The 13,693-nt window shown below is 50.0% G+C and overlaps 1 protein-coding gene across 2 annotated transcripts in view; it reads left to right on the forward strand.

The window, feature by feature from the left end:
* Positions 1-6,638: 6,638 nt before the first annotated feature.
* MSI1 (musashi RNA binding protein 1) overlaps positions 6,639-13,693 on the forward strand; it is a 45,838-nt gene continuing 38,783 nt past the window's right edge. For both annotated transcript variants that reach the window (XM_056859834.1, XM_056859835.1), the window contains exons 1-4: positions 6,639-6,833; positions 7,377-7,417; positions 7,945-8,026; positions 8,141-8,225. In XM_056859834.1, coding sequence (XP_056715812.1) covers positions 6,775-6,833; positions 7,377-7,417; positions 7,945-8,026; positions 8,141-8,225 — 267 coding nt within the window. In that variant the 5' untranslated portion in view covers positions 6,639-6,774. The remainder of the gene's footprint in view (positions 6,834-7,376; positions 7,418-7,944; positions 8,027-8,140; positions 8,226-13,693) is intronic.

Genomic DNA, 13,693 nt, shown 5'->3' on the forward strand with positions numbered 1-13,693 from the left:
ATGGGCGTTACTCCCAGGAAAAGGTTGCACCTTAGCGTAAGGCTGCATTTTTAACCACCTTAGTTAGGGGGAGCCATTTGGATTTTCTGTCGCAGGCACAAAAATATATTGAGCTGTCTCTGTTGACTCCCTGACTGCCCCACTCATGACCAGCTGGGCATAAACAGTGCTTATGTAGTCACAGACACAGGGTCAGCCTCAGACCCTTTTTGTACTTAAGGGAAGGCAGAAAATTCCAGTGGATTGTGTCCCCCTTCCCCATTAATTGTGCAAGAGCTCTGTTAAGTTGGTCCCATCTCCTGCATGAAGTCCATGTGCAAACAGTTGTCTTAGCAGTAGTCCAGCTGTGAAGTTCTCAGTTCAAACGTCATCTGTAACAAACCACCCTTTCTCCACCTCCCCTCCATTACAATATAGGGATAATAGCACTGACCTACCTTAGAAAACTGTTGTAAGGATGACTGAGGTATGAAGTGCTTTGCAGCATTTTAAAACACATATATTCCAAACACCACCATTCAGATATAACACTCTGTTTACTTACTCTTCTGTGGAGCGAAAGCTGTCATCATTATTTTAGTTGAAGATTTTCTGGGAACCTGTTTACACCATTAGATCACATATTTTGATTCATTCTCTGATATTTTATTTAAGGAATAGAGGTTGAAATGAGTTGACAAAGAAGAAGAGTTGGTTTTTATATGCCGACTTTCTCTGCCACTTAAGGGAGACTCAAACCGGCTTACAATCACCTTCCCTTCCCCACAACAGTGTGTGGGGCCCAAGGTCTCCCAGCTGGTTTCATGTGTAGAAGTGGGGAAACAAATCCAGTTCACCAGATTAGCCTCCGTCGCTCATGTGGAAGAGTGGGGAATCAAACCCGGTTCTCCTGATCAGAGACCACCACTCCAAACCACCACTCTTAACCACTACACCACGCTGGCTCTCACCCTGGCAAGATCAAGAACTCTGGATTCATTTCCTCCTCATTCCCTGGTAAGTGATCATGTGTAAACAGTTTCAGTGTTATTTCTGAGAGGGAGCATGTACAGTTCTCTACAGAAATACGAAGATCTCTGAATGGGAAGGGGCCATGGCTCAGTGGCAAAGCATCTGCTTGGCATGCAGGTCTCAGGTTTGATCCCTGGCATCTCCAGTTAAAAGTTCAAGTAATAGGTGTTGTGAAAGACCTGCATAAGACACTGGACAGCTGCCGCCAGTCTGGGTAGACCAGTGATGGCGAACCTTTTAGAGACCGAGTGCCCAAACTGCAACCAAAAACCCACTTATTTATCGCCGAGTGCCAATGCGGCAATTTAACCTGAATGCCACCCCCAGAGGGGGCCCAGAGGGAGAGGCTAGGGTTGCCAAGTTCCTCTTCACCATGAGTGGGAGGTTTTGGGGTGGCGCCTGAGGAGGGCGGGGTTTGGGGAAGGACTTCAGTGCCATAGAGTCCAATTGCCAAAGTGGCAATTTTTTCCAGGGGAACTGATCTCTATTGGTTGGAGATCACCTGTAATAGCAGATCTCCAGCTAGTACCTGGAGATTGGCAACTAGTTCCTTAGTGTTTTCTCTCTACATATCAAGACAAATGGAAAGGTGTTTGGAGGATAGCTTGTGGGCACTTCAAAGGGGGAATAGGACTGCACTCCCCTCCGCCCGCACAGACCCAGAGGGTGCCGGAGAAGCTGCTGGAGGGAAAGAAGGAAGGAAGGAAGGAAAGAAGGGAAGGGAGGGGGAAAGGGAAGGAAGGGAGGGAGAGAGAGAGAGAAAGAAAGAAAAAGAGAGAGAAAGGGAGAAAGAAATGGAGCAAGGGAGAGAAAGAAAAGGACAGAGGGAGACAGAAAAAGAAAGAGGCCATTTATGCATGGGAGGTTTTGCCTTGGATTTGCCACTCGGTGGGGCGCGGTGGCAGGCTTGTGAGAGGCGAGCAGGGTGGGGCAGAGGGCGCCTCCTTCGCACCCACCGACCAGCCATGCCCCTCCGCCCGCACAGGCCCAGAGGGCGCCGCAGAAGCCGCCGGCCATGCCGAGTGTGAGCGCCCGGCTTCTGTTTCCCGCTCTCCCACCCGCCTGGCCGGCCGCGCACGCTCCAGCGGCGGCAATGGCGGCAGCTTCTGTGGGAGAGTCCGGGGGCCACCGCCAATGATGTCGGAGGTTCCCCACCCCTGGGCTACAGCCTCCCCCATCTGGGGCGGGGCAGAGCCGGAAAGGCCAGCGGCTTGGAGGAACCGTGCGTGCCGGCAGAAAGGGCTACGCGTGCCGGAAGTGGCACCCGTGCCATAGGTTCGCCAACACGGGGGTAGACAATACTGACTTTGATGGACCAAGGACTTGATTCAGTATAAGGTAACTTCATGTGTTTATTGTGACCCCAGATAGTGAGGATATGTAGCTGAATTCCTTGCTTGTGGTATCAGAACACAAGAATGTAAAACATTGGAAGGCCACAGCTCAGTGGTAACAGCACATACTTTGCATGCTGAAAGTCTTAGTGAAAAGGGGTAGGAGGTGCTGAGAAAGACCCTGGAGAGCCACTGACAGTCAAGAGTAGATGATACTGAGTTAGATGGACCAATGGCCTGACCCAGTAGAAGAAGAAGAGTTGGTTTTTATATACCAGCTTTCTCTACCACTTAAGGGAGACTCAAACCAGCTTACAATCACCTTCCCTTCCCCTCCCCACAGCAGACACCCTGTGAGGTAGGTGGGGCTGAGAAAGCTCTAACAGAGCTGTAACTTGCCCAAGGTCACCCAGCTGGCATCATGTGTAGGAATGGGGAAACAAATCTAGTTCACCAGATTAGCCTCCGCCGCTCATGTGGAGGAGTGGGGAATCAAACCCGGTTCTCCAGATCAGAGTCCACTATTCCAAACCACCGCTCTTAACCACTACACCACACTGGCTCCCACATATGTTCATATACAAAGACAGCTAGTATAGTGTAGTCGTTAGAGTGTCAGTTTAGGGGTGGGGAGACCTCTCTTCAAATCCCTATTCTTCTGTGAAGCCCACTGAGTGGTCCTCTGCCAGTCACACAGTCTCAGTGTAACCTACCTTACACGGTTATTGTAAGGATAACATGGAAGAGGGGGAAAGGATGTTTAAGCAGTTTTGGGTCCCCGTTGGGGGAAATAGTAGGGTCTAAATATTTAATATTAAAATTAAGTTTCCAACAGCAGCCAGCTATGGCAAGCCCACATGGTTAATAACTCTTGATGAAGTGTGTTACCTCAGGACCATAACCTCATTATAAAAATCTCTGAATAATGTAGTATAAACATAGGAACCCCGTGGTGCAGAATGGTAAGCTGCAGTACTGCAATCAAAAGTTCTGCTCACGACCTGAGCTCCATCCCGACGGAAGTCGGTTCAGGTAGCCGGCTCAAGGTTGACTCAGCCTTCCATCCTTCCAAGGTCGGTAAAATGAGTACCCAGCTTGCTGGGGGTAAAGGGAAGATGACTGGGGAAGGCACTGGCAAACCACCCCATAAACAAAGTCTGCCTAGTAAATGTCGGGATGTGACGTCACCCCATCGGTCAGGAATGACCCGGTGCTTGCACAGGGGACCTTTACCTTTTTAAACATAGAAAAAAATGTGAGGTGGGCAGAAATGGACATTTTTGGCGAACTTTGAATGAATCCCCACCCCACATTTTAAACATTATATTTTGAAAGATGGGAGTTCAATGTAATTTTTTTTGCCCTCCCAGTTAGGGATGTGTGGAACCTCATTCCCTCATCCTGAAATTCCTTTTCATTTGAAGAGAAACCTGACCTTTTGTACTTCATATTCCACATTAAGTGAAATCTAGTGAAAAATTTAGGGATATATAAAACCTTTTTGAGATATTCTGCAAACCTTATGGATACTTTGGGCCTCCCTCATAACCATTCAGACAAACCTCCAAATGCATGTCAAGGACCTTTCCCATCTACTCCAATCCAGATACACCCATGAGGAAAGGGGCACAGTGTCCTACTGTATCTGGAAGGCATTTTGCTAAAGGCAATAGAGATGTGAGAAAGCACGGTTCTGCAGGAAGGGCACTTTCTCTCAAGGTAATACAGTTCTAATTTCAACTGCCTGTTAAACGATTAGGCATCTTTCTTTCCCTCACCCACCCCTTTGTACTGCATTGTTTACTGGATGTATTATACTGTCAGTGTTTCTCTAGTTGTGAAATCCGGTTTATTGGATCATTGTTATCTAATTGTGAAACCCGGTTGAAGCGATTTATTATACTATTTCTATTTCATTGGTCTTTGATTGGGTAATCCGGTTTTATTGAATTGTCCATTGTATTATATTGTCTTTATTGCATTGTCTTTTATGACTCTGTAATCTGCCTTGAGTGTCAATAAGGAAGTCAAATGATAAAACAAGTAAATAAATAAATATCGGAAAAGTGTAACAGTGGACAAAATACTCAGGTCGTCATAGGCATGTGTAGATCTGTGTATATGAAAGTGTATCAGATGAACAGGCTTTGGGGCAGACACCGGAATGGTTAATGACGGAGTGGTACAACCCCCCCCATCCCCGCAGATGCTGTAATTGTTAGCAAATGTTGCAGCATTTGGGGTGCACCTAGAATGCAGACGCCAAAATCAAGATGTGTTGAGAATCAAGATGCCATGGATGAGGCTATGCCCAGTTTGCCACTTTAAATCAAAGTTTAGGCGGTAAGTAAACAAATTAGAGATTGAATCCAAGTACCTTTTTCTCCCAACTGTTTTGGATGGGAACATGGAACACATTAACTTTGGCTCTTTGCTGAGCTGGAAGCGATGCTAGTCTGCCAGCAGGCGCTTCCGGTGATGCTCATGCATGCTTTTGAAAAGAGACTTGCTCCTTCAGTTTGGGCCAGAGCCTGGGCTGACCTCAAAGAAAGTGTGCTTGCCCATCCATCCACGTGGTAGAAACTGACCAGGGGCGAGTGACTTAAAGAATAATGAGAGAAAAATAACAAAACAGAGAAGGGGGGGAGGGGAGATGCAGCTGCCAGTGCCCTTAAACAAGCCATGTCCTCAGAGTTACTAAAGGCACATTAACCACCTCTTAAAATACTATTACTGAGCTACTCCTGCAAACCCCCAACCCATTAAGGGTTTTTAGGTACTGTACCATTTCAGAGAGGTGGGAGACTTAACGCTCTTCCACCAAAAACAAACAAAACCTCCACCCACCCTGCAAGTAAAAAAAATTAGCACAACATGGAGAAGGTTAAGCTACTCTTTCCTGACATGCTAAGTTTTCTGTGGACATGGAGATTTTGATGTGGAGAAATATAAACCCACACTTACATTCTGAAATGGTACCTTTCCGAGAACACAATGTATAAAGTGATTAAAAGTGGCAAAAGGCTAATTTTTATTCTAGTGTCCGCTATCTTGCTCTTGGTGTTTGGGGCACATGCGGAATAGTTTCCTCCCAATGAGTGGTGACCCCCGGGGTCAGGTCCATCTCCCACTCTGCTGCTTTTAGCAGCAGTCCCAATAAAAGAAAGGCGACTTGGAGCACAGCCTGCGAATAGGTTAGCCGGTGAAAACCTCAACAAAAAGAAGGGGCAGAGGAGCACAAGCCTTTGATCTTTAAGGGCCAACCGTGCCTAGTGGGACAGACCGGCCCTTCTCCCACTCCGCCGCCGCCATCGATGCGCCTCGTCAAGCTTGCCTTGCAGAGCCGTCCTGCCCTTGAATGCACCTTCGATGGTTTGTGCAAAGCGGGCCTCTCTGGGGGGACTTAGTGGGAATCCAATTCAGGATCGGTGACTGGAGCAGCTGCACAAGGAGGTGGGGGGGGCGCTCTTAAGTGGGGAGGGAGGGGGGCAGGCCCTGGCAGGATCATGTTTAAATAGGGTCCCATTCTCCCAACGTGCCGGTTCCCCCTCCGGCTACACTTGGCGCGTCACATGCTGTTTATTGTTGCCGGTTGGATTGATGTTAACCCTTGCAAGCGCGCGCTCTCCCCGCCGTCGCTCCCCGCCCGGGACCAGGGGACCAGAGTAATGGTGCACCGGGCGGGCCCGGGAGGAGGGAGGCCCGCGACCCCCCACCCTTGACCATGGAGGTCTCCCTGACCAGGTAGCATCTCTGGCTCGAGAACAAAAGCTCGTCCCGGGGGTCTTTTGGCGCGTCCGGAGCATCCCCCGTGCGGGTCCGCCTCCTTCACCCCGGCTAAGCCCCCCGGTCCCGCGCCGGCAGCTCCGTGGGCCTAAGTGGCAGGCCCTCCCGCGCTCCCAACTCGCCCCCCCCCGCGGACCTCGAGGAAAGCCCCCCCCCTCCCGGCCCCGAGCCTAAGCGCGGCTCCTCGAGGCGTCCCCCTTTGTTCCCGGCGCGCCGAGGGAGCGGGTCCTTCTCTCCGGGCCGGGTCGCCGAGGCAGGTGAGAGCCCCGTGCCGACCCCCCCCCCCAGCCGGGGCGGAGAGGGGCCCGAGCGCGGATGGGGGCCTCCCCCTGCCCAAGGCGGCGCGCGCGGGGGCCCCGGGCGGCGCGGCGAGGTCGGTGCGCCCTGGGCGCGCGGGCACGGCCACCCCGGCGCGTCCTCCGGCGGCCGGGCTTTTATGCTCCCGCCCGCCCGCCGGGGGTGGGAGGAGCCGGGCAGGTTGTCCCCGCCGGGCCCGGCCCTCCCTCCCCCCCCCTCCTCCCCTCCCCGCCCGGCTGAGAGGGGTCGGGGGAGGGGGCAGCATGGCCTGGCCGCCCGGCCCCTTTTCCAACGCTCAGCTGCCCCGGGAGTGCGGCTGTGTTCCTCGCGGGGAGAAGAGGTCCGGATGGAGACGGAAGCCAGCCCGCCCGGCCTCGCCTCCTCCGACTCTCCCCACGACCCCTGGTACTCGGCCCCCCGCCCGCCCGGCCCCCTTCCTCCCTTCCTTCCTTCCCCGCGGGGCTCCCGGCCGGCGGCACCCCTCCTGCCCGCGATGCCCGGCCGCTCGTGGCGAGGGCAGGCTCCTGGGCGGCTGCGGGGAGCCGCCAACATGGCCGATCCCCGGCGCCGCGCTCCCCTCTCGCCGGGCGCCGCCGGCAGCGCCTCCTCCTCCTCGCCCGGACGGGCAGCCCGCCCCCGCCGGACCCCCCGGCCGCCTCCTCCGCCCCCGGTCGGGTTTCCCAGGCGCTCCGGGGGGCGCGCCCGGGCCCCCCACCCACCCACCCCCGCCACCCTCGCCCCCTCGCCAGGGATGGAGGCGTCCCCGAGGTCTCCGGGAGCGCCTGCCCGCGCCTCCCTGCGCGCCCTCCCCCGGCCCTGCCTCTCGCCCCGGAGCGGGCGCGTTTTTAATGCCTTCTTTGGGGAAACTGGTGTATTTGTTAACGGTTGTGTTTTTTTTTTTTTGTGTGTGTGTTTTTGTTTTTTTGGGTTTGATTCCCTCCTCCCTAGCAAAATGTTCATCGGAGGACTGAGCTGGCAAACCACGCAAGGTGAGCCGGGGGTGGGGTGGGGTGGGGTGGGGGTGGGTGGAGAGCGAGGGTGCCGGCTGGAGGCTGTTCCCCGGTCCCTTCATTGGCTGGGTTCGGTTCTGGCCCAGCGGCTCCTGCAGCCCAAACTTTCCCAACTCTTCCCTCCCTGTGACTTAAGGTGGGATTCTGCGAGGTGCCTTTTAACGGATGGAGACCATCGCACCCCCCCCCCCACATGCGCATGTGGGTCTTTGTGATCTGCTTTGGGGAAGGGGCGGTGGTGGTTCCTCCTCCTGTTTCGCGGGCTGGGGCTTGGCGGGTTGCTGCGCTGGGGGTCGTCCGGCCAACCCCCTACCTACTCCATCCTCCGCTTTGGCTGCAGAATGTTTCCTGGGATCTAAACCCAGCAGAGGTCTGATAATCTCACCCCCCCCTTCCCACCCCCTTTCTGTGGGCTTTGGGGAGGAGGGAGGGAAAAGGCCTGGAGGGAGGGGTGGGTATTGTCACCTGCAGGAGGACCCATTGGTGGCCTTGTGTTGTTCTTGCAGAAGGCTTGCGGGAGTATTTCAGCCAGTTTGGCGAGGTGAAGGAGTGCCTGGTCATGAGGGACCCGCTGACAAAGCGATCCAGGTGAGGCGCCCGCGCAATGCCCCTCCCGGTAACATGAGCCCGCCCGCCACCATTCTAACCAACTTTCTTTTCTCTTTCCCTGTGCTTTCCTGGTCTCTTGATTTTGGGATGCAGGGGGTTCGGGTTTGTCACGTTCATGGACCAAGCTGGCGTGGACAAGGTTCTGGCCCAATCCAGACACGAACTGGACTCCAAGACGGTGAGTCTTTTTCTCCTGTCTTGTAGCCATATGTTGGCTGTCAAAAGGTTCAAAATTGTCATATTTGATCATCGGTTATTGACTACCGATGGAAGTATTGGTCCAGCCTAGGGTATTAGATTTGGAACCAGCTTCTTCTCTGATTTCAGCAGGGTTGTAAAGCATGTGCCAGGGGTTGTGTTTTCTAAACTTTCTTTTGGTTGTTTATATATTTGTCTTTGAGAAACAGGTTTAGGGTGATGATGAACCGGGAAAGTCAGACAGATGGGATGGAAAGACAGGTGTAATGCTGACAGATTTTGGGTGAGGGACTGCTAGGTACCCCCTTGACTCTTCTCTCTCTTATACTGTGGTGTGCCTTGTGAGGAAATGTGGCCCTGGAGCTGGCACCAGTTATGGACTACCTTGGAGGACACGACCGTTCTCTGAAAGTTGGGGACTATTCTCCTTAATCACCCATATCTCCATCTACAGCCAGGTAGCTGTTACAGAGGGGGCCAGCCTTACTTGTGGGACAGTATGAGAGGGCAGATCTTATGTGCCATTAAGGATGGCAAGATCAGTTCTGACCCACAGATCTCAACCCACCAGGAAGTTTTCCTGCACAACCTTCATTTAAATGAACTGGAGTTGTGTAAGAGCACACTAATTAACCTGTATTAATTAGCGGGAAGGGAGGATTTGATTTGGATTCCCCCCCCTTGGGTTCTAAAATAACTTGGGCTGGCCCCAAGAACTGGATCTTTCTCACAGATCTACAGGCCTCAGTTATAGCCCCTTCTTTAGTTCTGTGTGACACAAGCCAGTACAGAATTTGTGCCATAACTTCTTGAAGTTCTCCCTAGTAATCCCAGATGCCGAGAGAGAGATTTCTGTAGTGGCTATGTTGCAGTCTTTCTGTATATGCTCAAGGGCACATTCTTCATATGTTCTGGAGTTATGCTGTGATACTGTAAATGGGTTCTGGGACTGACACCAAATGATGGGCTAGCTCTAGAATAAATAGTTATTGTAGCAATGAAGTTCTGAACTTTTTTGGGGTGGGGTAGTGGTGGAGATTCCTGGCATGGCCAACAGGTGTCTTCCAGAAGGTTGTGGTTTTCTAAACTTTCTCTTGGTGGTTTGGATATTTCACGGGCTAATAATGGATAATTGTCAACTCAGTCCTAAGAACACTTTCCTGAGAGTAAACGAATGGACCTGAATAAGATTTTGAATAGACCTGCATAGAATGGCACTTTAAGGATCAGTTGCTGAGAATGAAGCCACCTAGCCCAATGGCCACTCAATCAAGGATTTGTACTTGTGCTAGGATTTGAACCCGTGTTTTCTAAGTCTGGATACAGTGGTTCTTGATGACTTTGGAGACCTATAGTGCATCTTTTCTTGTGTTCCATGCTAAGTTTGTGCATGTGTGTTGTGGGGGTGGCTAAGCTGTGGATGAAATTGATATCCAAGTGGGAATTCTTGTCTTATGAATATGTCTAGTGGTTTTTCTGTGATGGAACTGTGATTGCACCATGGGGCTCAATGACGGAGCATACAGTACGTTTTTAAATGGTTCAGAAAATGAAAGAAATGTCCAAGGGAACATCCATCAGACAGTTCTGCTGAAGCGCCATTGATACAAACAGAAGATACACTTGCTCCTGATCACTTCAATGGGGCTTGTGCAAAAGAATTTCCAGGTGGATTATATTCCTTTGGCTGTAATTTAAGTCAGTTTCTGGCAAAATTCTGTATCTAAAGTGAATGGGAGGAAGCAGGGAAAGTCTTTTCCTTGTGGCTGCCTGCAGAGTTTGTGCTGAAGGTTAGCGGTGTTCTTGTTTAATTCTACAGATCACATTTTGGTGCTTTGTTCAGAATCTTCTGTCTTTTTGCGAAGTTCCCATTAAACTTATTCTACAGTTCCTGAGCACAGATGCCCTGAGTCAAACAAAAGAAAACTTTTTTTACCTAGAGCTGAGGTAGAATCAAGACATTTTAAAAAGTTGGTACTCCCCTTGTTTTTAGACATAGCTGCTGAGTCTGCTTCATGCATGCGATGAAGGTCGCTCTGGCTGCGAAAAAGCTTCTGCCACCATACCTTTAATGTGCTGCAGAACTTTTGACTGCTTGCGCTACAAAGCTAGTAAGGCTGACATCAAGCACACACTTAGTTGAGAGCAATCCTCCCCCCCCAACTGAAACCAGTGAGACTTTTTTTTCTGAGTAATTATGCATAGGATTGGGCTCTAGTAACATGGCTAATCCTGTTGGGAATTTATGCAGAAAAGAGTTTTTCTAGAGTTGGGGGGGCAGGGTTTCTCCCTCCTCAAAACTTTGCTACAGCGCCTAATAAGCTAACTTCTCATGGATCTCTTTGGGAGCTGGGTCATCCCTCCCTTTTTTTCTTAAAAGAAGCAAGTGATAGATGTCCATAGTATCTTGGTCAATCCTTGGGAATATTTCTGGCGATACAGACGAGATGAAAGCTGTCTCTCTGGCTCCCATTCTTCTCCACCTTCTGGCCCAGCGCTGCCTCTTTCTTGTCTTTTTAAAACCGTGCCATGGGCTCCCCTGTGAGGCGGAATGGGTGGGGGGAGGGGTTAAGTGAACGGAGGGAGAACAGAAGGGGTCTCGTGCTATAGAGAACACGATGGGGGTTGGCCTGCCGACTATTGAAATCCCCTGATGCGTCTGGTTCGCCGGCTGGAGGGGAGGAAGCAGGCAGCGTGGTGACAACTTCTGCAAAGCCCTCTCTTTGTTTGGAGCTTAAATTGCACCCCCCGCTCCCCGCCAGCCCAAGATGGGTTGGTGCCTAAGGTAGAAAATCCAAATGGCAGAATTCCCCACACAATGTGCATTGATTGACAAGAGCGAGGCACAGTTCTCATTCTTTCAACCCCCCTAAAAAAAGGGGGGGAGAACGCCTTTTAGTTTGTGCCTCGTACTCATAGGCCACGTTTGTCTGTGGCCCTCTCCGCTGATTTAATGGTGTGCAAAATCGTCTGCTCCACTTTCTTGTCTTCTTATAGGGTACCTACTTTTCTCTCCACCGGGCCTTTGAGTCATTCTCTAGTGAACATAGTTGTGGAGTTACATCCTCATCTGGTTTCTCGGTTTCTGGGATATTTTTTGCATCCTATGGGGGGGTGTTTTGTGAGGGGGGGGAAGCAGTAACAGCAGTTTAAACAATTGCCCAATAAAATCACTGAGACAAAATGCCTGTTCCAGTATGAGTTGGTGCCTGCTGAAAATGGGATAACATTGTCTCAGGCACTTCGCTCTGACTGTTAAAAGGCAACCCAATAAAAATCTTGTAGAACTTCTGAGGAAACTCTCACAGCACGCATGATTCTGAATGCGGCCAGTGGCATTCCTTGTAACGTTCAAATGGAAGCCTGTTTGGGCGATGTCCAAATCTACAGCCTACATTGTTCCCCTTTGGACATTGGGTTGTCAGCTTTTAAACTGGTCCCTCAAGCTGTATCTTTAATATCAGTTTGCTCTGCAAGCAATTATCAGGTGATGTTATTTAATCTAAGCTGGTCCCTCTAGCTGTCTTTTTAATATCAATTTGATCTGCCTCAAACAACAGCAAGTGATGTTATTTAGCTCCATGCTGTAGAAAGCTTCAAGCACTAGTTTCCACATATTAAATCTCTATTAAAGGGACAGGATCCCCCCACTCCCACTGCTAGTTTTCCCTAGATAGTTCTAGGACTCTCCGCTCGTAGGAAAGTTATCTTCTGGTTGAAGTTGAGTTAATTCAAACAGATGAGGATTGTAGCTGAAAAACTGCAGGTGACCACGTGAACTGACTCTACTAGAAAGTACTCTGCTTGAGGTTAAACGGGAAGTTACACCTGTATTGGTAAGTCTGTTGAGATGGTCAATATTCACTTGGCACGTTAGCCATGAAAGGATAACCATACAGCTGTGGTCCTGGCATTTTGGTAAATAGCCACTGCCTGGCCTGTTGCTTTATTTACTGATTTCTTCTTTGGTGTGAAGGTTGCCTGATTTTTTCTCTCTCTCTCCTGGGAGTGTAGAATGAGCCGGGGAGTCAGAAAAACAGTATTCTTTCCCCAAAAATTGTGAATGAGATAGTAGCACTCTATTGTTTTGTTTTTTTTTAACATATGGTTTCCCAGGTCTGTTGACTTGGCTAGAAGATTTCAGTGTTTTTGCATTTTCTTCATGAGTTTTAAGTTTAGTATGAAGTGGTTTTTAACGCAGCTAGCACCAAGGAGCTGCTGTCGACATGTTTTCTGTGGCTGTGTTTCACTGTGACATCAATTGGCAATAGATACTTCAGATGACGAAGCCAGCCAGTTAAATGTGGTTACATGGGCTTTAGTGGTAATTACATGGTGTTAGGGAGAGGAGGAGGAGGAGGATTTTGAGGATGCAGATTGTGCCCTTGGTTCTACAGATAAGGTCACTGGGCCTTGTGAACTAAAATGAAAGCAAAAGGTTATTCTAAATGAGACATTATTATTATTTAGTATGCATTTATAGAGTACTTTAGAAGTGTGAAGATATTTCATGCACATTATATCCACAGTTTGATTCTCCTCTGCAGCTGCCTTAATGGGGCTGTTTTCCAACTAGCTGGACTCAGTTCTAGTCCTGGAGCTCAGCTGGGGAAAATAGGCTAAAAATGGCTGTATGAAGACAGGGAATGGGGTTTGCTAGCAAGAATCAGCAGGAGGAACAAGCGTTAAGGACTCCACTTCTGCCTGCTGATCTTCCCTTGCAAATGACCCCCTTTCACATTTCTACTAGAATGCAAATGTAGAGGTGGGAATGCCATGTTTGCCTCCTAGCATGCAGTTCCGTGGGAAAGCCACCCAGAGAGTTCATAGCAGAGGCAAAATTTTGATGGGGGGGGGGCTTCCTGGTTCACAGCTCCCTTGTTTGGAGAGGATCAGAATGCTCCAGCAGACAGTGACACAGAAGTGCCTTCCTGTTTGATCTCGGTTGCTTCTGTCTGTTGTGCAGGGAAGTGTGCATAATATGGTACTTCTGGGCAGTAGCCATGAGCTATCTTGGTTCAAATCCTTGCTGAATCACGGACTCGGTAGGTGGTCTGAGATATGGGTGTAAGAGGTCCATTGTACAGATTAGTGGAATAAAGAACTTTGTGTACTTTTGGAAAACTACCAAAGAAATAGTTTAGTAATAATAATGAAAAGGGTTATTATCGGCTGGGTGGGGAATACCCCTTCCCCTTCCTTCGGCAGAAAGTTGCCATCCTATTTAGTTCTATGGGAAGTTGTTGGCAAAAGGAGGAATGGAGGCAAGGGAAAAGGCTGTGAATTCTGACATATATTTATAAGTGGTTTTTCAGAGAGTATACAGTTAATATCAGGAGTTCCCTGCTACAAGGTGGAATAATGGGGACAGGTTGAGATGGCTTTCAGTGAGACTAGACAAATATATGGATGATGCATCTGCCAATGGTAGCCATCTGTGATAGCTAA

The sequence above is a fragment of the Euleptes europaea genome, chromosome 13 (genome assembly GCF_029931775.1).
Source record: "Euleptes europaea isolate rEulEur1 chromosome 13, rEulEur1.hap1, whole genome shotgun sequence".
Taxonomy (NCBI): domain Eukaryota; kingdom Metazoa; phylum Chordata; class Lepidosauria; order Squamata; family Sphaerodactylidae; genus Euleptes; species Euleptes europaea.